Here is a 26,186-nt window from a genome sequence, read left to right on the forward strand (position 1 = left end):
GAGGAGAGCGAGCAAAATGATGACAAAGAATGCATATTAAACTAAGACAATCTCTATATGGGAAGAAAGAACGGGGGAACAGAAGAGAGAAAAGCCCTTGCTCAGTGGTTAGAATGACGGCCTGAGGACCAAAGGGTCTGGGTTAGATTCCCAGTCAAAGGCATGTACCGGGGTTGCAGGCCCGATCTGGCCCGGGTCAGGCCATGTGCAGGAGGCAGTCGATCTTTATCTCTCTCTCTGCCTCCTCCCTCGCTTCCACTCTCTCTACAAAGCAAAGGGAAAAAATATCCTTAGGTGAGGATTAACAACAAAAGTAAATACATAAAAAAGAGAGAAAAGCAGTCAAATGATTTTAATGATGACTTTGGCAGGTCATTGCTACAGAATGCTACGTTTCCAAAGGAAGGAATTAAATCCAAAACATGAAAGATTGGCAGTGCTCAAGCAAATTTCTCGAACGTAAGAAAAATAACACGTAACTGAACAAACAAGACACAGCCCCATCCACAGTGAACTGTGCTCAGACTTTCCAGCAGGGATCTCAGATGGTGAGCTTAGTTGTTGGAAATCTACTCAAGGAGAAGATAACATAAATTATTTCCTAAAATGTCAAAGAATACATTGGTAAGGTTGGTTTTGCTATTTTAAACTTTTCATTTTATTTTCATCTGGCCTTTGCTAAACATTGACAAAAAGCAAGGCTGTTTTTGAGATTTATTCAAGGTGTGTGTGTGTGTGTGCATTGCTCTTCAGAAATAACACATTAACTTCATATGGGAACTTGTCCTCAGTCTAAATTTATGACACCAAAATTCTCCCTTCCATTTCCAATGTGTGGTCATTTTTTTTACTTTTATTTTTTTTAAGAAGTAACCAAATTAAGCAAAACAGCTGTTGTGACCCCCTTCTGGGCCAGGCGGGCACAAACTTCCGCTTAAGGTCTGCAGGCATAATTTCTACCTCGGATGAGGAAGGTTTGGAGGCCAGGGCGTTCCGAATACTCCTGCTCTCAAGGATCTGAGCTATACACCCGTGTGCGTTAAAGGAGTCTAGAAGGAAACCAGTTGTGTTATTTCTGCAGTGGTTGCCTGGCGTGTGTCCTGTGGCTGAACGCCGGTGTTGATCGCCAAGTACTCCTGCTACCAGAAGTGTTTGCGAGTATTGCCATCTAGGGGCCGGATGGGACTCTCGGCTCAGAAATAAACTGTCATTGAGCAGGTGCCGCTATTGGCAATACACATATGTGTTTTGCTTTGTAACCCACACGCTTTTCATGCTTCTGAGGACAAAAGCTCTCTCTAAACATCCCTCGACAGGCTACCTGTGTTATAGGTCATCTGTGAGAGGCGATTACTGTTTGCTTCAGAGCTATGCTGCTTCCGGCCCCGAGTCCTGGATATTCTGAACAAAGAAGTTTCCTTTTCTGCATTATTAATCTTGCCCGTGTTTGCCCTATTTCCACCAAAAAGGAATCGCTTATCAGAAAAGAGTGTTTTGTAACCGGGACTTGTAGCCTCCTCAGATTTAATATTCATTGTGGCCATTCCAGCCCTGTGCGATATTTATCTAAAAGACCAATCCGATGTTGTGGAGAAATCAGTTTTAAATATTTATGGGACGAACTTTTAATATTTTAAAAAAGAGAAATTAGTCTTTCTGGAAAATTTGTTTCAGAGTCTGGTCGCTTAGCAAACGTTTAAATATTAAAAGATTTCAGGAGGTTAGCATGTAAATACCGTAATGGCACTTACAGAAACAGGAAAATTGACTTAGTTTTTAATAAGGAAAAGAAATGATATTCTCTCTGCTTGTGAAGAAACATTAGCACAGTTGAAACTTGTAACCAAGAATGTGAGGAAATGGTGTCAAAATTATTTCGATGGTATATTTTGGTTTTGTCTACCAGTGTGTATTTTCTTTTTTTTAAAAAAATGGTTCTGTTTGATTTTGCCACCTTGTTTTAGATTTTAATCATAATGCTATTCGGATGCCTCCCCATTAGAGAGAATTTCCATACACATAACTTTGTCTGATGCCTTCTGGTACCTACTCTCAGAAATAACTTCCTCTTCTCCATCTCACCTCCCTCTTGCCATGCCCACCAAGAACAGAGGACAATTGTCACATTTAAACATCCAATAGACCAAGGTGACCTCACACACCATGAAGTATAAACATCCCATTAAACCAGTCAGAGCTTCCTCGGGATTACTCACATCCTGTGGATGTGGTACAGGACAGGAAGTATGTATTTGTGTGTGTGTGCGCATGCACGCACACGTGTGTGTGTGTGTGTGTGTGTGTGTGTGTATACACACATTACTGGTCCACTTGCAGACATAATTCCTATCTGTAAACACACATATCCATCCAGCCCAGATGTAGAAAAAGCATTCTGGGCTCTTTCAAAACATTAAGATTCTAAGCTCCAGTTAAGATATGCAAAGTATGTTAAATATTGCTCTCTGAGCAGAAGCAGAACACACACAAAAACTCATTCTTGCATTCTTTCATTTTATTTTAAATCAACAAGGTCCAAATTCTCAAAGCCTAGCTTACAGTTACTTGGAGTAAGTTTCATAGTTTCGGTTATGGCATTGTTAACGAATGCCAATGTTTTCACATTTGTGTTAATGGTAGACTTCTGTACGGGTCTGTGCATTTAATAGTCCAGTTGGCTTGTTGTTTTCTTGGGTTTGCTTTATTGTAAGATCTAAATATGCACCAAAAGAATGAGAGGGGAGATGGGGGAGGTGGGCAGTCGTTTGTATAAACAAGCAGCTGGGGAGCTGGGAAGAGAGGATTAGGTTGTTCAGGTTAAGTCTCCACACATTCCATTGTGATCCGGCGATCTCTAAGGCATCATAGAATATTTTTCTTTAGATTCTGTGTCACATCCCATGGTTCGTAACCTCTGAAAAGGCAAGGATCCTCTCTGACCCACACTTTGTATGTGTCTGAAATCACACAACCAGGGTGTCGAGAACAAGATAAAAACTTGGCTGGTGTGGCTCAGTGGTTAAGCATCAACCCAGGAACCAAGAGGTTACAGGTTCGATTCCCGCTCAGGGCACGTGACGGTGGTTGCAGGCTCAATCCCCAGAAGGGGCCAAGCAGGAGGCATCCGATCAATGTTGTTTCTCTCTTATCGATGTTTCTATCTCTCTCTCCTCCCTTCCCCTCTCTCTAATATCAATAAAAACATATTTTTTAAAAAAAGAACAAGAAAACAGTCCTGTTGTTTTCTTAATAATTCAAACCTCTGCTGTGGTATTTGTCTGCCATCACCAGTGTGTCTGATTGAATGACTTTCCAGCTGTCCTTAGCCGTTTGTAAGAGCAAACCCACCTGTCCATTTTCTTACAGGGAACAAGCCATCAGGCCCACCTGTTTGGGTTAGAACCCTTCACAACGTATCACGTTGGTGTCGTGGCCACCAACGAGGCAGGAGAGGTGTCCAGCCCCTGGACCTTGATCCAGACCCTGGAATCTTCCCCAAGTGGACTGAGCAACTTCACGGTGGAGCAGAGGGCGGGCGGCCGGGCCTTGCTGCTGCGGTGGTCGGAGCCCGTCCGGGCCAACGGCGTGATTAAGGTAACACTTCAAAGATGGAACCAGCCTTCCGGCTAAGCTACTTCTCATTTTCCCCAAAGAGCAGTGGGTCCTATGGGATGGAAACGTGCTCTGTGCTTGTATGAGGAGTGTTCAGATGGGTCCCCTCAGAACCAAAACAAAATACTCCTCTCCCACGGAACAGGCAATTCTTGTTTGGCCTGTAAGAGAATTAATACAGTGGCGATTTCCAGCTTCTCGTCATCCAAGGTGGTATCTGAATATATGTATGAATGTATATGTGAGTGTGCCTACACACACAATCACACACACACACAATCACACACACACACACAAACACAGCCCTGGCGCCCCGGTACGAATGCTGAAGCACTGTAATTCCATTTCCCAGAAAATGTCATGGGAGATGGACAGTGTGGATGGGACCTACTTAACCTACTCAGGATGAGCCAGGGCACTTAGTACCTATAAAAGAGGGAATTTGAGTGCTATTCCCTCCTTTTTTAAGAAACTATATTTTTATTGATTTCAGAGAGGAAGGGAGAGGAAGAGAGAGAGAGAAATATCAATGATGAGAGAGAATAATTGGCTGCCTCCTGCACGCCCCCTACTGGGGATGAGCCAACACCACAATCGTGTGCCCTGACCGGTAATTGAACCATGACCTCCCAGTTCATAGGTCAGCGCTCAACCACTGAGCCATGCCGCCTAGGCTATACCCTACCTTTTAAAAAATACAAATAGGAGGAAACCCCACAAGCACCCATTTAAGTCAAAGATTCATGTTCTGCAGCCCTTAGCTTGTAGATATATGCTTATCGAATATCCAACCTTAAAAAAAAAAAAAGGCAAAGAAAAACATTGCTTCTCTTTCTATGGACTTTACATCATATTCCAAAAGTTAGTATCGGACCATTCTTTCCGGGTGAGGGTCATCAGGATGAGGACTAGCAGTGGGCCAGGTTAAAGGGACGAGGTAGCCGCACCAAAAATCCAAATGCCACCTGTCACCCTCCCCGCGTCTCTTCTCGCTGCAGACCTACAACATCTTCAGCGCCGGCAGCCTGGAGTACGCGGGCCTGAGCCGCCGGTTCCTCCTCCGCCGCCTGGACCCGTCCACTGAGTACACGCTCACCCTGCAGGCCTGCACCCGGGCGGGCTGCGCCCACTCGGCGCCCCAGCCCGTGCGCACAGCCGAGGCCCCGCCCCGCTCCCAGGCGCCTCCCGCGGTCCGGTCCGTGGGCCCCACCAGCGTGGAGCTCACCTGGTCGGAGCCCGGCCACCCGAACGGGAAGATCACCCGCTACGAAGTGATCCGCAGGTGCTTCGCGGGGAACCGGACAGATGGGGACGTTGTCTGCACGGAGTACACGACGGACAGGGATGCGTTTGCGTGCAGCGACACCGGCCTGCAGCCGTGGACGCCGTGCGAGTATCAAATCCACGCGTGGAATTCAGCCGGCCACGCCTGCAGCCCGTGGACCGCGGTGAGGACCCGGCCGGCGCCCCCGGAAGGTCTCTCTCCACCTGCCATCACCCTGGTGTCTGCGGGTCCCCCGACCCTGCTCATCGCCTGGCTCCCTCCGGAGCAGCCCAACGGCGTCGTCCAGTCCTATCGGCTCCACAGGAGCGGGGCGCCCCGTCCCTTCAGCTTCGACGCCGTGACTTTCAATTACACGGATGCGGAGCTGCTTCCCTTCTCCACGTACAGCTACGCGGTCGCCGCCTGCACCAGCGGGGGCTGCGGGGCCAGCGAGCCGGCCCTCACCACCACCCCGGAGGCTGCCCCAGCGGGGCTGCGCCCTCCAGGCCTCCGGGCCCTCAGTGCCACGCAGATCAATGCGTCCTGGTCACCGCCAGCGGCGCAGAATGGCAGGATCACCACGTATTGGCTCAGAAGTGAGGGCCAGGAGCACCCGGCCGGGCAGGGCCTGTCCCTGCTGGTCGCCCACCTGCAGCCCTACACGCAGTACAGCTTCTCCCTCGTGGCCTGCACCCGCGGAGGCTGCACAGCGAGTGCGCCCACCTCGGCCCGGACCCTGGAGGCCCCGCCCCAGGACATGGATCCCCCAGAACTGCAAGTCACGGGCTCGGGATCCATAGAAGTCACCTGGGCGCCCCCCAGAAACCCCAACGGCCAGGTCAGGAGTTACGAACTTCGCAGGGACGGGACCATCGTGTACACCGGCCCGGAAACGCGCTACCAGGACTTCACGCTCACCCCCGGGGTGGAGTACGGCTACACGGTGACTGCCAACAACAGCCAGGGGGGCGCGGTGAGTCCCCTGGTCAAAGACCGAACCAGCCCCTCGGCGCCCTCAGGGATGGGGCCTCCGACGTTACAGGCCCGGGGTCCCCAGGAGGTCTCCGTGGCCTGGGACCCTCCCGTGAGGACGAACGGCCAGATCGTCAACTACACCCTCTTCGTCCGAGGGCTGCCTGAAGGAGAAGCCAGGATCGTGCACGTCAACGCGAGTCATCACTCGTTTGGCGCCCGGGCCCTCACGGTAAACCAGCTGCAGCCGTTCCGCAGGTGGGTCTCTCCCCCTGGGCCTGTGAGAGCAAGTCGCCGCCCTTTCTGTGGTGTGAGCCCAACATGGGTGACACCCCAGCCCCCATCTGCATAACCAGAGGAAATAAGGGAGAAGGAATGGTGCTGGAGGGAAAAGTAGGGGTGCCCTGAAATGGGTGGGTGTGGGAACAGAGCCCAAAGCACGCACTTGCAGCCATGGGCACCTACTGCTCACAGAAGCCCCTTTTGTTGGAAGGGGACAGTCCTGCTATGTAAATAGACCTGTGCAGGCGGCAGGAGACCAGCGACCAGACAAAACGTAATTGATTCGTTGGGTTTAACTGGACGGTGATAAGGTGTGTCCGTGATGGATAATCTGGTGTGTGGCTGGGTTACCTCCGGCCCCGAGAGGTCTCCGCGTGCTGCAAGGGAGCCTGTTGTAAACTGTCAGGTATCGGGTGGGGGGGTTATGACCACGCAGGCCTTACCTCCACGGTGCTCCTTCACGGCCTGGGGACACTCCTGGGGAGTCTGAGAGGCCCAGCTGCAGAGTTCGGGGAGCCCAAGGCTGCTGGAAGCTGGCTCCCATTCCCCAAGGCTGCCTTCTTCATCGCTGGGCTCGGTAATTCTGCAGACGGAAAGGGTTTGGGTGCCGGAGAGAATCCTGAACGTTTATTTATCCCACGCACACCTGTTTAGGGAAGACGGGTGAGCTGCTTTATTTTGGAAAGCCAGGAGGATTTCAGCTGTTCTAGAATTTCTATGGAAATATGACTTTGTAACTTTTTTTTTTTTTTTTTTTTTTTGAGAGAGAGGAAGGGAGAGGGAGCGAGAGATAGAAACATTGATGAGAAACAGATAGTCTGCCTCCTGCACGCCCCCTACTGGGGATTAAGCTGATGACCTTTTGGTGCCCAGGGAAGATGCTCAACCAACTGAGCCACAGCAGCCAGGCAACTGTGTTACTTTTTAGAAGGGTCAACCATCAATAAGAATAAATATAAACTTACTGGTCTTTTTATCCAAAAACTCTTGGTATTTCTTATTTATTTATTTATTTTTACTTTTATTGACTTTTTTCTTTTTTAGAGAGGGAGAGAGAGGGAAGAAGAGAGAGAAGCATCAATGATGAAAGAGAATCATTGATCAGATGCCTCCTGCACGCCCCCTACTAGGGATCGAGTCTGCAACCCAGGCACGTGCCCTGACCAGGAATCAAACCCATAGCCTCTTGGTTCCCAGGTCGACACTCAGCCACTGAGCCACAGTGCCTGGGCAACTCTTGGTTTAATAAAGATTCTTCCAAAACAAAACTCTAGTTTGCCAATAACGAGTAATTTCTGCCTTGTGTCCTGAAGGTACGAAGCTCGAATTCAAGCCTGCACCCTGCTGGGATGCGTGTCCAGTGACTGGGCATCCGTACTGACCCCCGAGATGGCCCCTGCCATGCAGCCACCCCCACGCCTGGAGGTGCGGATGGCTCCCGGGGCGTTCCAGCCCACGGTCTCTCTCCGGTGGGCAGGACCGCTTCGGCCAAATGGACAAGTTTTGTCCTATGAGTTGTACAGGAGACAAGTAGCAACTCAGCCTGGGCCACCGAGCCCAGTTCTCACCTATAATGGAAGCGCCAGCTCTTTTATGGATTCCGATCTCCTGCCTTTCACAGAGTATGAGTACCAGGTAAGAAACGCGTATTATCAACCACTCCCACATCCCCAGTAGGGGGCGCGCAGGAGGCAGCCAATCCGTGACTCTCATCATTGATGTTTCTTTCTCTCTCTCTCTCTCTCTCTCTCTCTCTCTCTCTCTCTCTCTCCCTCCCTCCCTCCCTCCCTCCCCCCCTCCCTCCCTCCCTCCCTCCTTCTCTGAAATCAATCAATCAATATACTTTTTAAATAAATTAAAATATAGGTCGTAGGTGCACATTGGTGCCTGCCTTTGCAAAGTGCTTACATTTTGAAAAGCCGCTGAGAGAAACCTGGGCCTTAGGGAGGTTAATAATATCCTGGCTGCAGAGGGGTCTGGGGGTGAGTCCACTCCCTAAGCAGCTGAGGTTCTTACCTGCAGGGAGGGCGCTCAGTAATCCTGCATCGTAGTCGCACTCTCCCCACGGGCTCCTGGGGACCTGCCAGGACCCCCTTCCATTGCATCAGGGGGACCGTGACCTTATCAGTTTTCCTGAAACGGGACCCCTTGGACACGTAAGCACCCTCGCCCACATGGGGTCCCCAAAGGCTCCTGGTGCCTCGTGCCTGGGGGAGGGAGGTGGGGGGCTGAGAAGTGACAGGTCAGCTGAGGGTGGGGGGGAAACCTAGTGATTCGCACTCGTGTGAGTCTGCCCTGCGGACGGGTGCTGTGGGAGCCCACATGGGATGGCCAATTTCCCACAGGCCCACCCACCCCCAAAGGGCACTCTATGCAGGAGAGGATGGAGGGACGGGTCGAAGGGGACAAGGGGTCTCACCGTTCCTGCCCCTCAGCGAGGCAGGTCAGCCCCTCTCCTCCTGGCCACTGCTCTTCTCGGGAAGACAGTGACGTGCCCACGTGCCCTCCATCCTCCTGGGCTGTGTCTGCACGTCTGTGATGAGCAACTTGCTTCAAAGGGCTGGTTCTCTGAGGCTGCCCCCCTCACCCCCCCTCTCCAGTGCGTTCTCTGTATCCCATTTAGGCAAAACTTATTGAGTCTGTTTTTTGTTTGGCTTTGGACACACATGAAATGAGGTATTAGTCTCACGAACGTATTTCTGACCAGCGTGGAGGCTTGTTTGGTTAGCTTCTCCCGCAAGAACGAAGCTGCGCCCGCCCCCAGCTCCCAGGGCTCCAGGTTTTAAAAGATTGACATTGTCTGACACAAGGCAGCGTATTTGTCCTAGAAGTTCAGAGTCTCCGTGCTCCCGCCTGGACTGAAGGCCATCGGATGTTTCCATGAGTAGAAATCTGAATTCTGCGCCTGGGCCAGGGACCACGGCATGCTTTTGCCATCACACCCTTCATTCCAATAGGAGATCATTTCTTCAAAGTGCCTGTGAGCGCCTCTTTGCTCTTTTCCTGCCTCTCCTGGCGCCCCTTAGGGCTCTGTTCCTAAGCCCCTATTGCCTGCAGCCCCTCTGGTGCCTAAAGAGAATTGCACTTAATTACTGGGACTCGTTACGTTTCCATTCAGTTCACAATAAATGCCTAGGTCTGTATGAAGCAATCATATCTACAGGTGGAAACAAAAAGTGTTCATGCATTTTTGTAAATCTGATGCCTTCAATTGAGATCTTTAAGAAAGTGGCTGCGGCTTTTTCTTGTAAATTGATTTATCTATCTGTCGATGGGTCTGATCATTACCCAGATGCCTGTCAGTGTCTGGGAAGCTACACGGTTCTCTCCTTGATGCCCATGTCTGTAATGGAAACTGAAAATAAGTTTTGTTTTCTTTGAGGAGCCATTGAATTGCTCCAAGGTTAGCTTCTGCTCATACTTTTGGATGTTGGGAAAAGTTTTAATGAATAAGGCAAAGTAGAGAATGCCATCCAGTCAGCAAATTTTTATGTAGAAACAATATTTCTGAAAAGCCAGGCTTACGTTTATCCTAATCCTCGAACTTCTAGAATGGAGGAGCCCCCGAGGAAGGTATACAGAGAGAAGTGGGCTGAACCCAGAATGCTGTGTGGGGTTTGCTCTTGTGGATTCAGAGCAGCCGGAGTCACAGAATTGCTATTTAGTCCCACTCTCTCTTCCAACACTCTACCAACAAATAATCCTATATAATAAAAGGGTAATATGCAAATTGACTCTAACGGCAGAATGACCAGGAACGACTGGTCGCTATGACACGCACTGACCACCAGGGGGCAGACGCTCAATGCAGGAGCTGCCCCCTTGTGGTCAGTGCGCTTCCACAGAGAGAGCGCCACTCAGCCAGAGCCGGCTCATGGCTGGACAGCGCAGCGGTGGTGGCAGGAGCCTCTTCCACCTCCGTGGCAGCGCTAAGGATGTCCGACTAACAGCTTAGGCCCACTCCTTGCCTGGGGTGGGCCATCCCCTGAGGGCTCCTGGGCTGTCAGAGGGATGTCTGACTGCCAGTTTAGGCATGATCCCCTGGGGAGCAGGCCTAAGCCATCAGTTGGACATCCCCCAAGGGATCTGTACTGCAAGAGGGCACAGGCCGGGCTGAGGGAGACCCCCCCCCCCCCCCAGTGCACAAATTTTTGTGCACCAGGCCTCTAGTATATAATAACCAGTTTTACTTATCTAGTGTTTGCTATGTGCTGAGAACTATGATAGAGTTTTACATGTATGAACTCAGGACAGCCATTGAGATAGGGTTATTACCAATAGTGCACCTTAGAAATCAGAACACTCAAGAGGTGAGTTAACACGCCCAAGGAGACAGTGGGTGAGTGGGAGAGCTCAAAGTTGAACCTTGAGATCCAGGTTCCAAAGACTGTTCGCTTAAATTCACTCCATGGTAGCTCCAAATTACATTTGCATACAACTCTGGGGCTTTCAAAAGTCTTCATAAAATATTTATAAATGTACTTTTTTAGCACCCAATTCTTCATAAATGTATAGAAAATGTATTGCATGTAAATCAGAACAGTCCTGTGAGGTAGGTGGCCAGTTAAACAGGTGGCTACATAGAGCTCTGCAGCAATTTACCCCTTGACGGTAGCCCACCCGCAGGACTGCTTATGAAATAAAACCATCTTGCCGTCATGGCGGTTCAGACCCCCTGCCTTCCTGTTAGCCATGAGTCCCTCTGACCACAATTGTGCCAAAGCCCTGTTTGGCATTTTGCTCCTCGAACATATTCCAAAGCCAAGACAAGCTCCCCTTTCAAAAGGCATCGGCATGAGTACCCTGAGAAAATCTACTGCAAGGTTGCAGATGAATTGATATGATTTCGTTGATTGGATCTTTTTATTTATGAGGCATAATTTATGAGCGCTGGAGAGCAAACTGCAGTGAGTGATGACTAACCACAGCCCAGGTCATAAATCAGGAGCAGTGAAAGAAATGGTGATTTTGATCGAATCTATTGAATTAGCTGTTGGCCTTCGCCAATACAGGTATTGGAAAGACCTTTTTAATATCTATTTGTCTCCCTCCTGGGAATGTGATAACGGTCTCATTACATGCCCCCAGGAAACGAATAATTTAATAGTTTGCCTGTTAACATGCAACCTATTTACTCGAGTTATTAATTACGGGCATGGCTGTGCGTGTAGGGTTTTTATTTATTTTGGATGTGAATTGTCAGGAAAATTTATTCCCATGCTCCAGTTTTTCTAAACGGTGACATGGCCTCCTACTGCTTCTTGATATTTCTGTGTTCTTGGTGGTGTCCAAATGCTTCTTATTTTATCAAAAATTGTCATATTCCACAAGGAAGCATGTTATAGAATATTCCAAAGTTTCAAAAACCTCAGACATTTCTATCTCAAGCCTCTGAGAGGAACTGTTATAATTCAACTTATAATAAGCAGCAAGATCTCCACTTGCTCCAAGGACAAGGCATTTACTGTCACTTACATAAGGAGTTAACAGATTAGAGGGTTTTTCTGTGAAAAATCGCTGATTGAATTTGGTTATTTCTATATTCCATTTTTGTTTGGGAAATGATAGCAAATAGTATATCAAAGAGACCTCTGCTGAATCCAGATAGTGTAGAGAGCAGACGCTGACACGTTATGTAATTAAAAATTTTAAGGCAAAATGCAGTTAATTGGTCCTTGGGGGAGGGAAGAGTCAATAAAAAAAATTTTAATGGACAATAGCATAAAGGTGGTAATATTCGCTAGTTAGATATTTTAAAACTTAGATCAAAAATAGAAATATAAACAAATGAACCTGATATTTTACAAGTCAGTTATAGAATTTGTGGTTCAGTGATTTCAGTTCTGCCCTGTTTATTCATATGGTTGGCCTGGGTTTTCTGTGACATCTTACATTGTACCTCTTTTCATCTTTACAACCAAAACCCTCGAGAAGAAAGCACCTGACCCAGCCGGCGCTGACCTGCTCACTTTTACGGCCCTTCCCGGGGAAGTCCCTGCCCCTGATAGCTGTCATTGTGCGCTTGTGTGTATGCACACCTTCACGCGTACAAGTGTGTGCTGAGCCCAGATTAGGAAGTTGTTTCAGTGGAAACTTTAATCATCTTTTTTTTTATTATAAGAACACTCTGCAGGTATAAGGACACTCTGAATTAATCAAAGCTGAGCAGCATCTCTACATTTTTCTCTTGGCCATGGAATTTGTAAACCTTATTTCACCCTCCCTCCTCCATTCATGTCCCTTTTTTCCTGTGAGCAGCCCACACACAGTGTGTTTATGTTCCCAGTGATCATGGGAGGTACAAATCAAAAGGGATGCCTTGTCAGTTAGGTAAATGGTGAAGAGGTAGGTAGGTAGATAAGTAGGTAGGTAGGTAGATACATACATACATACATAGATTGAATAGAATAAGAGAGAGAAATAACGTAGATAATTCTATGTTTGTTCATAAGATACTTTATTTCTTGATTTTTGTATTGGTTCATTGAAGTTAATAGATCCCGGCATATTGCTCAAAATTTCCCATGCAGGATCTCTGCTTCTCTTTCCCCCCATAAAGATGGACCCAAATCTTGAGGCCATTGTTTCCCCTTAGAAATCATAAGCATAATCTGTTCGCATTCTTATTCTGAACCCTGAACTACACTCCATTTCCTTCACCCCTTGTTTAGCTGGAAAGAGACCAAAATCCATGGCAACTTTTGGGGGAAGGACTTTCGCCTCAACAGAACGAGGCAGAGGAGGTATCACCGTCAATCTCTCTTTTCCTTCCCTTCTGGGGGTTTGGTGCAACAGGAACACTGCCTTGTGGTTCAAGTCTCCTGGAATCCGTAATGCTCATTATCTCGGCCGGCTTTCCCCTCCTCGTAACTGCTTTCATTTTCAGAGTGGCTCCTGTGAATAGCTGATCCTGCTTTGCATAAGCATGTTGATTTATATGAATGCTATTTTGATCTCAAATTGATTGAATACTGAAAAGAAAGACTAGGGGGGAAAAAGAGCACTGTATTATGAAGGTCTCTCCTGAAAGACAAAGGCACTAGCTCCTTCATCCGTTCCCAGTTAGGGGTGGGGAGTTTTCTATTGCCTCGTTTTTAGAAGAGACTATTTCTAAAGAAATACAGCAAAACGATCATGTTGAGACTCAAAGTAGCTTTAAAATACCAAGGGTTAAATCCCATTTGGAAGTAGGACCCCCCCAGTCAGAGTTCAGGAAGCCATGAGGGTTAGCCCCTGGCAGCACCAGGATCACAAAGTCCTCCTGGTTTCTGTGGCCCTAAATCTACATCAAAAAGGAAAGCAAAGTAAGTGAGCCAAGCCTGGGCCAGCCCCCTGCTAAGCACTTTCTAGGAGCCATCCCTGTTCCCCCTCAGACCTGCACTTCTGCTCTCTCTTATCGGTGCCCAGTAACCAATGGACAACTTGCTGACACTGTATTTTATTACACCTACTCTATTCTCCTCATGTTTCCCCAGCCATTGCGACCCCCGCTAAAGTTCTGTGTGCCCTTAGATCACCAGCCAAAGCCCTACTCTTAGCAAAGAAGTTGGTATCAGTATATGCTCCTTATTTTGCATATATTCTTTAAAAGTTTATATTCTTTAAAAGTTTTTTTTTTTGCTCCTTGTGTAATAAAAAATGCCCCTCGCCCCACCCATAGGAAGGTATTTGCAGTGAAAGGGGTTGGTCTGGAGCAGACTGAGCAGTCGGGGACTTTCTTATCAGTCCTGGACTCTGACCTCCTCCCTAACTTCCCCTCTCAGACTGACCTTGGCCCATTCAGAAGGGATTGTAAAAGCAGCTGCAGTGGTTTTTCTTTTCTTTTTTAAATATATTATTATTGATTTCAGCGAGGAAGGGAGAGGGAGAGAGAGATAGAAACATCAATGATGAGAGAGAATCATTGGTCAGCTGCTTCCTGCATGTCCCCCCCCCACCCCACCCCCCCAGGGATGGAGCCCACAACTCCCGCATGGGACCGAGAATCGACTGTGACCTCCTGGTTCATAGGTCGAAGCTCAAGCACTGAGCCACGCCAGCTGGACGTTATAGTGGTGTTTTGACCTGGACTTGCGTTTCCAGGAGGCCTGGCTTTCCCATTGCTGGGTTTCCTTCTCTGTACTTCCCTGTGCCTTTCAAAGCCAACCTCCAGCCTCTAATCCAACCTGGGCACCTCTCTCCATCCTTGCCAGTTAAGAGATTTTAATCCAGAATCACAGGTGTTTGTCTATGGACCAGTTATTTAACTTTCTTGATTCCATGTAATTCACTTATGCGTATGGATGACATACAGAATCAAACACACAATATATTGGAAAGAGCGTTTATCAGAGAGCAGAATTCTAGTTTCAGCTCTTGTAACTTCTGTCACTTTGAGCAAGAGAACCTCAATTTCCTCACCTGTAAAATGGGCTAATGATACATTATCCAGCCACCCTACCCGGTTCTGTTGGGAGGGCTAAGTCAGCTAGCGTATGTCCAAGTGCGTTGTAAATTGTAGAGTGTATAAAATGTAGGTAATTATCATGCAAATGATGAGAGACTGTATCAGAACTCTGAAAAGAGCAAGTTCCGATATGTAAGTAGGTTAGTCATCCCATCAGCAAGGGGCTGCAGAATTGCGTGTGACAGCCATCCAAGAGCGTTTCCACATCAGGAGTTTTACTTTTGCAAAGGAATCCACCTCCTTAAAAATGTGTGGAAACACTCATGGGAGTTGGCCGAACTCCTAAAAACCTCTCCAATGTTTATTCTCTTAAAGATATTATTGATGCCAAAGCAAAACAAACAAAAACAAAACTAAATTCTCCATGCAAAGTTCTCTCCTACAGGTTTTTTTTCCCTAAATGTCTCAGATTTGGAAAGTTCTGCACATGTTTGTTTGTTTTTTTGACACAGCACACCTAGAAAGTGTGGACTGTAGAATCAAACCAGCTTTCCCGATGCGTCTTTAAAAGCTCAGGGCAAGTTTGGATGGATAAGTGGGTGGGTGGATGAATGGATGGATGGGTAGGCAGGTGGATGGGTGGATAGGTAGGTAGGTAGATGATTGATAGATAGATAGATAGATAGATAGATAGATAGATAGATAAAGGGAAAAAAGACACCAAATGAGAAAAAAAATTCCTGAAGTTAGACTGCTCAAGATGAAAGCTTACTAAGGAATACTGGTACTCCTAAACACGCAGACAGTCTTCTCGTATTGTCATTTAGATCTATCATTCTGATTGATCACTGTGTAGTTGGCTGTTATTGGGCCTAATTTAACCCTATACACTCACACATCCATCTACTCTGTCTATTGTACCTGACATTCTACAAATTACTTACTCATGCAAATGATGACCCAAGGCAACCTTTTAGGATATTCGTGCTTAATTATACAAATAGTTCTTGATAAATAAGATTATACATCCTTCCATATGTTGATTCCCTCCTTGATGAAAGGAAAATCTAATTTCCATGCAGATTTGGTGGGGACAGTGTTTAAGAATTGCTGAGTTTTAAGGAGTCTGCAGAGCCGTCCAGTTTGCAGAAGCTGACAAAAATCCCGCCACCTCCCGCCCAGAGAGGAGCAGTTTTCCATCGAGCTCAAATCAGCCACTACATTCCGAAATCGGGGCTCCCCAGCGAGCCCCTCTGTGTTCTCAGGGGCAAAGGCAAAACAAAGAGGAAGGACCCAACCTCCTTTGCGGTCACAGAGTTGAAAGATCCAAGTGTATCTCGTTCTGTTGTGTTCGGTCGCTTTGGGTTGCCAACTGTGTTCTTTCAGCCTGAGGTTATCGTGCTGTTGACTGGTCTCAATGATTTCTCTTTGAAGGTCTGGGCAGTGAATTCAGCAGGGAAAGCCCCCAGTAGCTGGACGCGGTGTAAAACGGGACCTGCCCCCCCAGAAGGTCTCGGGGCCCCCAGGTTCCACGCCGTGTCTTCTACCCAAGCTGTGGTCAACATCAGCGCCCCTGGGAAGCCCAATGGCATTGTCAGCCTCTACAGGCTCTTCTCCAACAGCACTGGTGGGGCAGAGCTGGTGGTGAGTAATGGAGTCCCCTCCCTCCCTCCCTCCCTCCCTCCCTTCCTTCCTTCCTTCCTTCCTTCCTGACTTCCTGACTTCCTGACTTCCTTTCTTTCTTTTTATTGACTTCAGAGAGGAAGGGAGGGAGGGAGAGAGAGATAGAAACATCGATGAGGAGAAAGAATCATTGACCGGCTGCCTCCTGCACAACCCCTACTGGGGATCAAGCCTGAAACCGGGACATGTGCTCTGACTGGGAATCGAACCGAGACCTCCTGGTTCATAGGTCGATGCTCAACCACTGAGCCATGCCAGCTGAGCTATTTATTTTTTAAGAAATAAACCATGGCCCTGGCTGGTTTGGCTCAATGGATAGAGTGTCGGCCTGCAGACTGAAGGGTCCCGGGTTCGATTCCAGCCAAGGGCACATGCCTGGGCTGTGGGCTTGATCCCCAGTGGGGGATGTGCAGGAGGCAGCCGATCAATGATTCTCTCTCATCATTGATGTTTCTATATCTCCCTCCCTTTCTCTCTAAAATCAATAAAATATATTTAAAAAAATAAAATAAACCGTGATGCCCTTACTTTATCTTCTCCTTGCTCCTTCTTTCTTACTGTCTGTTCTCAGTGGCCCGGTGGTGAGCTTAGTGGTGCAATGATCCCTTTGAGAAGAAATAGCAGTGAGCATTAGGACACACACAGAAAATACAGAAGTGCCCAGGGAAGGACTTGCTGAAGGTGGTATTCAAAACTCCAGGGTTGTTGTGAGAATCCTAAGACTTCAGGGATACTAAAATCAAATTATTTTAGTTAGAAAACGCCCGTCAAGCGCTTCACATAGTAGTGTCTATAGTGAGGGGCAGACAGGTGGCCACTGGAGGTGGTGTCAGTGTTACTATGAAAAAGAAAAAAAACAACACAACTAGAGCAAAGAACGTCCTTGGAATCCTCATTGTGGTGCTCCAAGGTCTCTGACAGCACCCAGGAAATTCATCTTTCTGTTAGCGACTTCAAGAAAGTTCTAGCGCCTTGGCAGGGACTGCAGAGTGGCTCACTCCACAAAGCTCTAGAGCCACGGTCTGTGTATGGACACATCTGGGGCCCATCGGGGAGACGTGCCCCACGAGCCACTGGCTGGAAGGGCCACCCCAGTCAAGAAGGCCAGCTCCTGCCCCAGCTGCTCTGGCTCAATGGATAGAGCGTCGGCCGCAGACTGCAGGGTCACACATTCGATTCCGGTCAAGGGCATGTACCTCGGTTGCAGGCCCAATCCCGTCAGGGCGAGTATGGGAGGCAGCCAATCATTGTGTCTCTCTCACATCCGTGTTTCTCTCACTCTGTCTCTCCCCCTCCCTCCCACTCTCTCTAAAAATCAACATATCCTCAGGTGAGGATTAACAACAACAGAGAAAGAAGACCAGCTCCATTATTCACATGGGAGGCTGAGCCCATGGGAGGAAGTCTCTTTTCTCGGTCACGCCTACCTTTCTCAGGAATAAGGACAGATTATAGCGTTTTGTTCGCACAGACCCCATAGAGAAATTGTGCAGATCCCAGGATCTCATCCTAAACTACTTAGACCAATTTAGGGAACAATTTGGGCAAGAGTGGAGAAGTCCCCCGAGGCCAGAGTGGCAGATACTGAAACACAATTTCACCAGCTAACTCTCAGATGCAAGGCAGTCTCCTATTGCATGTTAAAGGGAAATTAGCATATTTTCTACAGGGCTTCATAGTCAATAAATATAGATGATGTAAATACAATCAACCCTTGATTATCTATACTTACAAATGATAATATTAATGAAGTAAAATAATTTATATTTGGAGTGCATTATACACAATTTTCTGCAATAACATACAGCTCTTCTTAATTATATGTTGTGTATGTCAGTGTGAAAACTAGTTTCCAGTTTCTGATGGCTTCTGTTCCAACGAGTACTTAATAAAACCACAATGAGGTAAAAAAAAAAAAAAAAAAAATTGCTCCAAATAAGCCAAAAAGTTTATAATGTAGCAAGCATAATGGAGAAAAAGACTATGATATTTCATATAGCCACCACCCTCAGAGAAAAAGATGGACTATCAAACTCTTAAATATGTATATAATATATAAAATATGCAATATGTAAACTATGCAAACATATCAAGTATATATATATTTCAAGCTCCTACATACCCAACTCAATCATGGATTTGAGGGTCTATTCAACCCAAAAATTACATGCAAATAACAATGGCAGAACATGGGCTTGGCGAGTGCTGACTAGGAGTATAATTCAAATATAGACTTTGTTGTTGTTTTTAAAGGCTTCATTCCAAGGGTTGCAGAATTTGATCCATATTTTGTGCGTTTTGTGCCATTTTCTAATATCTTTCTATGGTAATAGACAGTGTATGCCTTGTGTTTTCTGTCCTGTTACCTCTAACTTCTATCTCGGAAATCATTATTTTTAGCCTGTTTCAGTCATGCCTGTCCAACGGGTTGGTAATTCCTTGGGGGCAAGTACTAGCCACATCCACAGTGCACCTCCCAGGCTGCCTGGCATGGTGCTCCAGTCCTAGGAGGTGGGGTGCGGGATGCAGATCTGTCAGATCTGTCACTGAGGCCTGGGCCCAGCCTCATCAGCTTCTCTGTCCGCAGCTGTCTGAAGGCCCGGCCGCCCAGCAGACCCTCCGCGGCCTGCAGCCCTTCACCACCTACTCCGTTGGCGTGGAGGCCTGCACCTGCTTCAACTGCTGCAGCAGGGGGCCCACGGCGGAGCTGAGGACGCGCCCTGCTCCGCCCGCCGGGGTGGCCTCCCCTCTCATCCAGGCGCTGGCCTCCAGGACAGCCTCCTGCCTGTGGAGTCCCCCCCTCTTCCCCAATGGCATCATCCAAAGGTAATCGGCCAGCCAGAGGGACGAATCAGCCCAAATAAGGCCTGCTTGCCGACATACCCAGCTCTCCCCCGAGCAGATGCCTCTAGCGGCATCTAGCCAATGGGCCATATTTGCTGGTTTCAGTGGTCATGTCCCCTGCAAAGCGTTTCAGTCATAATTCAACTAAGGATCTAAAGGAGAGCCACAAACTTGTCTTTAAGAGAGATGCTGCCTGGCCCGCGTTCGCACTCACTGGAGGAATTTGCGCCTCCTCCCTCGTGGTTCTCGAGTGATCCATTCTGTAGCTTCTGCTGGGACACCCAGTTCTGTGGTTAACTCAGAATTTCCTCAGTCTTATTTAAAACATTGAAATGAACCGTTGTTTGAAAGAACAAAGAAGTTATTTCGCTCAGAACAGTCGGGAGGAAACAAGATCTTTTTTCATTTTCCACAAAGGAGAGCCGTGTTCTCAGTCTCCTCTGAAAAGAGAGAAAGGTCTCACTCTGCCCAGGATGACCAGCCGCTGGGCGGACGGCAGGTGTGTCCATGTGTGACTGCCCTCATCATTCCTGCTGCTCACTTCCGCCAGCTCAATAAAGTGGGTCCGCCCCCGGCCGGCGCGGTTCAGTGGTGGAGTGTGAGCCCGTGAACCAGGAGGTCACGGTTCGATTCCCAATCAGGGTACATGCCGGGTTTGTGGGCTCGATCCCCAGTAGAGGCCGTGCAGGAGGCAGCCAATGAATGATTCTCTCTCCCTCTCCCTTCCTCTCTCTCTGAAATCAATTAAAACACACACACACAACAAAATAAAGTGGGTCTGAGCTTTTCCCATGAATGGCAATTTTCAAGAGCTTGTAGTTCAAGGAAAACAAAACAGTTTTATAAGAGAGTTACACTGATTCTGTGCCCCGTTTTCTCCTGACGTGTTTGTCCTTCTTCCAGCTACGAGCTCCAGCTGCACAGGGCTTGCCCTCCGCACACAGATGCTCCCTGCACCCCCAGCCAGACAGAGACGCAGTACAGGGGCCCGGGGCCCAGTGCCAGCCTGCGGGGGCTCCAGCCTTATACCACCTACAGGCTGCGCGTCCTGGCCCACAACCAGGCAGGCAGCACGGCCTCCAAGTGGACCCGCTTCACCACCCAGAGAGAGCGTGAGTAGCAGCGGCCGCCACCATCACCAGAGACAGTAAGAGGGCAGTGGGCGAGGTGCGTCATGAGGGCAGGGAAAACCAGTTTTATGAAAGGGTTTGCGTGGAGGTCCCGTTTCATGGGCTGCTACTGAGACGGCAGTGAAGGTGCCTGTGAAAAAGCATGCCTCGTCCCCTAGCCGGGTGGCTCAGTGGCTAGAGCATCGGCCCAAGGACTGAAGGGTTCCTGGTTCGATTCCGATCAAGGGCATGTACCTGGGTTACAAGCTTGATTCTTGGCCCTGTCCGGGCACGTGTCTCTCTCACATCGATGTCTCTCTCTGTCTCTCCTCCTCCCTTTCACTCTCTCTAAAAATAAATGAGAAAACATCCTCGGGTGAGAATTAACAACAAAAAAGCGTGCCTCTTGCACTAAATAACATGGAGATTGTAATGTACCACGCTCCCGAGTGACCAGCCGGGCCATGAATTATTACAGTCACATTGCTGTTTGCAAGGCCCTTTAACACTCTTAGAAAACAAACAAACAGTTCAAGAAAAAGTGCTAAAAATAAGTGGGTGCCAATTGGACATAATTCACCATCTAAGCAGTTTGGTGTGTGTGTGTGTGTGTGTGTGTATACATATATATATATATGTGTGTGTGTGTGTATATATATATATATATATATATATATATATATATATATAAACTTCATCTAGTCCTTGGGGCTTTGTAGCAATAAATATTGATTTGCTATGAAAATGGCTATCTACTGTAGTTACTAGTATTAAGGATCCTTTGCCTGTTAAAAGAGGGGAAAAGCAACAAAAGATGAGCTGCAGGGTTATGTTGGTGAGCAGAACCATTGTATGTTAATGGTTTTCTTTCATAAAACACTACTCTCCATTGATTTTTTGGGGGGAAAGCAGGTGCAGTTTTGCTGAGAAAGCATTGCACACATGTTCTCACTGGTGGTCTTTTCTCCTCCAGCGCCAGCTTTATTAAACACTGAGGATCATAGAAAGAACTCCGGCAATGCGAAAAGCAATTTATTGCTCATATATATATATATATATATATATATATATATATTTTTTTTTTTTTTAAAGGTACACACACAGTCGGAGGTCATCATTTTGCTAACATCCAGATTTGTCTCCCACAGCCCCTCAGTACCAAGCCCCGTTCTCAGTGACCAGCAACTTGACTGTGGTGTGTGTCAGCTGGGCCGACTCCTTCCTCCTGCACGGCCCGCTGAAGGAGTTCGTGCTGACCGACGGGGGCCAGCGCGTGTACCGTGGCCTGGACACCACCCTCTACATACCGAGGACTGGGGACCGCAGTGAGTGTCGGGCTTCTGTACCTCAGTGTGGAAGGCGCTCGGGGCCCTAGCGTCACGAGATGGTCTCTCTGAACCGTGGCCAGCAGGGCCTCAGCGGCCACTTCAACTTTGGGTCCCTTCATGAGAACTTACACCTGTAAGTTTTAAAGGAACAGGTGCAGACCATATGCAGAACAAGATACATTGTGTACCATCCTTTCTCCTCTGATAATTCTTTTTTTAATTGTTACTGATTTCAGAGAGGAAGGGAGAGTGATAGAGAGATAGAAACATCAATGATGAGAGAGAAACACTGATGGGCTGCCTCCTGCACACCCCCTACCGGGGATCAACCTCGCAACCCGACCATGTGCCCTGAGCAGGAATTGAACAGTGACCTCCTGGTCCGTAGATCGACGGTCAATCACTGAGCCACATAGGCCAGACCGTGGTAATTCTTTTACTTTGCTATATAAGCTCTAAACTTCCCTAGTTCTGTTACACACACACACACACACACACACACATATGCTATTAGTGCACTAATTGTAGCTCCATAATTATACAGTTAGAAATAGGTTGCGTATTGGGTGAAACCTCACCATTGCCCTGGGATTCTGCTTTCCGACGTTTTCCTGCTGTGATGCATTGTTCTTCTAAGAGTGCGCCCCCTGCTTGTGGGTGTGGATGACCGAGCCCCTTACCTTCTGTCCAGCCTTCCTTTTCCAGGTCACGTGCACCACGGAGGAAGGAAGCGTCAAGACGCCTCTGATCCAGTACGACCCCTCCACGGGCCTCGGTAAGCCCTGCCTCGCATCACGTCTAGGGCACCGCCTGCTCCTTTTCCTAAAGAAACATGCGGGTGTTTACACACATGAGCTGATATGTTACCATAGATGCTTGGAAGGAATTGTGTGAAGGGTCAAAGGAATCTTCTAAAGTCCTCCTGGAACGGACATGAGGCAAGCAGTTAGATAGACTCTTCAGATGCCAACTTGTTGACTTATAGGTAGAGAGAGAGAGATGGCTTAGCTTCCCTTCTACGCAGACCCTGCAGGGAAAGAGCTGTGTATACGCCCTTGTTCCCCTGAGACAGTGATTTGTAGAGAAAGTCACAGGGAAGAGATCAGAGGAAGAGAAAGGCTCCGGTGCCAATCCGTGCTGATCACAGTGGCAATGTTCCAGATTCCGAACCTAAACTGGTGCTTTGGGGAAATTTCTGTCTTGTGTCCTCTGTGAAAGATGGTGATCAACCATCAATACCAAGTAATGTAGCCGAAGAGAGAGAATTGCAACATTTTGGAACATCTTTTATTTATTTTTATTTTTAAATGTATATTTTTATTGATTTCAGAGAGGAAAGGAGAGGGAGAGATAGAAACATCAATGATGAGAGAGAATCATTGATCCGCTGCCTCTTGCACGCCCGCTACTGGGGATCAAGCCTGCAACCCAGGCAGGTGCCCTTGACTGGAATTGAACCCAGAACCCTTCAGTCTGCAGGCTGACTCTCTATCCACTGAGTCAAACCAGCTAGGGCTGGAACATCTTTTAAATTGAGTTCTACCCACAATCTTTGAATCAAACATCTGTGAAACTTGACAGTTTCCAAGGGCACGTTAGAGAGGTGCCCAACCTTTTCCATTAGCAGGAATTGGACGGATACCCTGTTCTGCAGTCCAGTCAGTACTGTCATGTCAGGTTTGCATACATACATAGTTGGCTTTTCTCTTAATAAACATGTCCTATTAATCTGAAACTCAGGTGACCATTCAGATTGTTATCAAGGGTGGTTTTAGTATGTGAAGCAATAAAATCAGTTCATTTTCCCAGACGTTTCATGTCTGGATGCCCGTAAACTTCTGTGAGCACCGAACACAGTTCCCCACATAGCCTGTCTCCTTTCACGGAGCAGCAGAGCCTGGAGCCGACCTCAGCTGGTATATTCAGCAACCCAGTGTCTAAAGTGGACAGACGGAGGCCTGAGGGACCCCAGAACTCACCCCGGGTGCTCCTCAGGCTCGTGCCTGAGAACTTGAACGTGGTTTTTCCGTTGGCCCCGTACTTTTATTGTTTTTTAGCAATGGTTCTCAAATTTAAGTGAAAATAAGAGTCACCTCACTGTGCTTGTCTGTTATATAGTTTCCCGGGCCCCTGGCACAGACTCGGAAGCGGAGGGCCCAGGTACCTGCTCTTTATATATACATATATGTGTATATGTGTATGTGTATATGTGTATGTGTATGTGTATGTGTATGTGTATGTATATGTATATATTTTTAAAATTGCTATCAGAGAGGAAGGGAGAGAAAGGGAGAGAGATAGAAACATCAATAATGAGAATCATGGATCGGCTGCCTCCTGCACGCCCCACACTGTGGATTGAGCCCACAACCCAAGCATGTGCCATGACCAGGAATTGAACCCTGACCTCCTGGTTCATAGGTCAACACTCAACCACTGAGCCACACCAGCCGGGCTAGGCACCTGCCCTGTAAGCAAGCCCATCCCAGTGGACCAGGTCCCCACATTGAGCACAGCCACTGATGGGTCGAGTCCCTCAAAATGAAAGGTAATTTTGAAAAGAAAGGTTCCCCTGATGAGGAGAGGAACTCCGAGGACTGTGCAGAGTCACAGAAAATTCTGAGATGTATTGTCCGACCAGCGTGAACAGTCAGGTCTCATTTTCATGATGCAGCTTGTTCGCTGCTGCCGTCCTCTTGCCTGGAGGCAGCCTCCCAGCAGGAAGGCCAGGCCGGGCTCCCTTCCCTCCTGCGGCTCCGAGGGCCCTTTCCTTTCCCAGGCTTCCCTCCGGCAGGCTGCCCTGCATTCCCCGAGTCCTCTCAGGCAAGGGGTCCACTGGGCCCGTCAGATCAACTTCTGGGGCTGTGGCCCTGCACCACGCAGACAGGCAACCCGGCTCTCTGAGGGCACAGCCAAGGTGGCGGTTTTATTGTCATCAAACAACACACATTGGTTCCTAATGAGGGGACTTCTGACACCCTCTTCATCTTAGATGTGCGGGAGCAGAGCCCCTGAGGCACAGGGACTCTCGTCGCCACGGAGCTGTCAGAAGTGGACTTCAGGTCACTAAGTCACATCCCTTCAAACTCCCTCCCCATTTCCTGCCCAACACGGGGCAGGAGATGGCAGACCCGCCGCCCGGAATGACCTCCCGCCTCTCCCCGGTCCTGCAGGCCTGGTGCTGACCACGCCCGGAGGGAAGAAGGGGTCGGGGAGCAGAGGCACCGAGTTCTACGACGAGCTGTGGTTCATCGCGCTGATGGCCGTCCTGGGCCTCATCTTGCTGGCCATCTTCCTGTCCCTGATTCTGCAGAGGAAGATCCACAAGGAGCCGTTCATCCGGGAGAGGCCGCCCCTGGTTCCCGCGCCCAAGAGGACGTCCCCACTGAGTGTCTATCCCCCGGGGGAGACCCACATGGTTTGTCTGAAGGCCGCCCGCTTCCCAGGCCCAGACCAGAAGGCTCGCCTTTTAGAGGGACATGTTCCTGGGGCCTCGTAACCAGTGGCTGGGTGGTAGTTGTGTCTGCCTGAGCGTGAGGGCTGGGAGCCTAACTCTAGAGCATTCTTTTTGTTGTTGAATCCTCACCCGAGGATATTTTCTCCATTGATTTTTAGAGAGAGTGGAGGAGAGAGACAGAGAAACATAGATGTGAGAGAGACACATTGATAGTTTGCCTCCCACACAGGGATTGAGCCTGCACCCGAGGTACATGCCCCTGATTGGAATCGAACTCGGGACCCTTCAGTCCATGGGCGGGTGCTCTATCTACTGAGCCACACTGACTAGGGCGAGTTTCAACACTTTAAAAGGTGGCAATGAGCGAACAGTAGCCTTGTCCGCCTCCCGGGTCTCCTTTTCCCAGGGACACAGCAGGGAGCAGTGGGGGAGCCCCTAACGAGGCTGCTGTGCCCAAGGAGCAGGCGTATTGGGGACTGGGAAGGGCAGGGTCCCTGGGAGGCCGGTGCTGTGTGGCTGGCGCGGGATGCAGCGTGTGCAGGTGTGTGTGTCCTGGTGCATGCGCATCTCAGGATGGCAGTGGGGTGTGAGCGTGCTCGGCTGTCACTGGAGAGGCACTAAGATTGTGCCGCCAGCGCTGACCGCCGCCTCCCCGTCTGTCCCCAGTTTGACTCCGTGGCTGATGTATCGGACGCGTGCAGCAATGTCACCCTCAAGAGCTATACCATGCACTTCGAGGTAGCTCCCTCCGTGTGCTGCGTGGGTGCATGGCCCCTGGGTGGCATGTTGACATGAGGGGTAACTCAGAGCCCGCCCATGTTTAGGAGCAGCTAGACTGCCTTACAGCGCATTCTGGGGCCTCATCAGGTTCTAGGTCTTCGAGTCCCTTTGTGTTCCTGATATTAGTATCAGACCTGTTTTATTTCCGAGGCTGGAGTCTATAACAAGGGGAAAGATGTAGATACAGGATGAGAAGAAAGGGAGGAAGAAGTCCAATCCACCTTTTTTTTTTTAATCCTCACCCGAAGATATTTTCCCATTGATTTTTTGGGAGAGTGTAAAAGGGAGGGGAAGACAGAAACATTGATGTGAGAAAAACACACCAATTGGTTGCTTCCTGCACGCACCCCGACCAGGGCCCGGGCTGGGGAGGAGCCTGCAACTGAGGGACGTGCGCTTGACCAGAATCGAACCTGGGAGCCTTGAGTTCACAGGCTGATTGATGCTCTATCCACGGAGCCACACCAGC

At 48.6% G+C, this 26,186-nt stretch overlaps 1 protein-coding gene across 1 annotated transcript in view; it reads left to right on the plus strand.

The window, feature by feature from the left end:
• Positions 1 to 26,186, plus strand: part of USH2A (usherin) — a 398,687-nt gene that overhangs the window by 363,422 nt on the left and 9,079 nt on the right. The window contains 9 exon segments of the mRNA XM_070401429.1: positions 3,367 to 3,594; positions 4,611 to 6,106; positions 7,444 to 7,765; positions 15,951 to 16,160; positions 18,787 to 19,025; positions 19,947 to 20,155; positions 21,301 to 21,477; positions 22,172 to 22,255; positions 24,654 to 24,898. Coding sequence (XP_070257530.1) covers positions 3,367 to 3,594; positions 4,611 to 6,106; positions 7,444 to 7,765; positions 15,951 to 16,160; positions 18,787 to 19,025; positions 19,947 to 20,155; positions 21,301 to 21,477; positions 22,172 to 22,255; positions 24,654 to 24,898 — 3,210 coding nt within the window.

Source organism: Myotis yumanensis, unplaced genomic scaffold (assembly GCF_028538775.1).
Source record: "Myotis yumanensis isolate MYYU_CA2020_CCGP unplaced genomic scaffold, mMyoYum1.0.hap1 SCAF_22, whole genome shotgun sequence".
NCBI lineage: Eukaryota > Metazoa > Chordata > Mammalia > Chiroptera > Vespertilionidae > Myotis > Myotis yumanensis.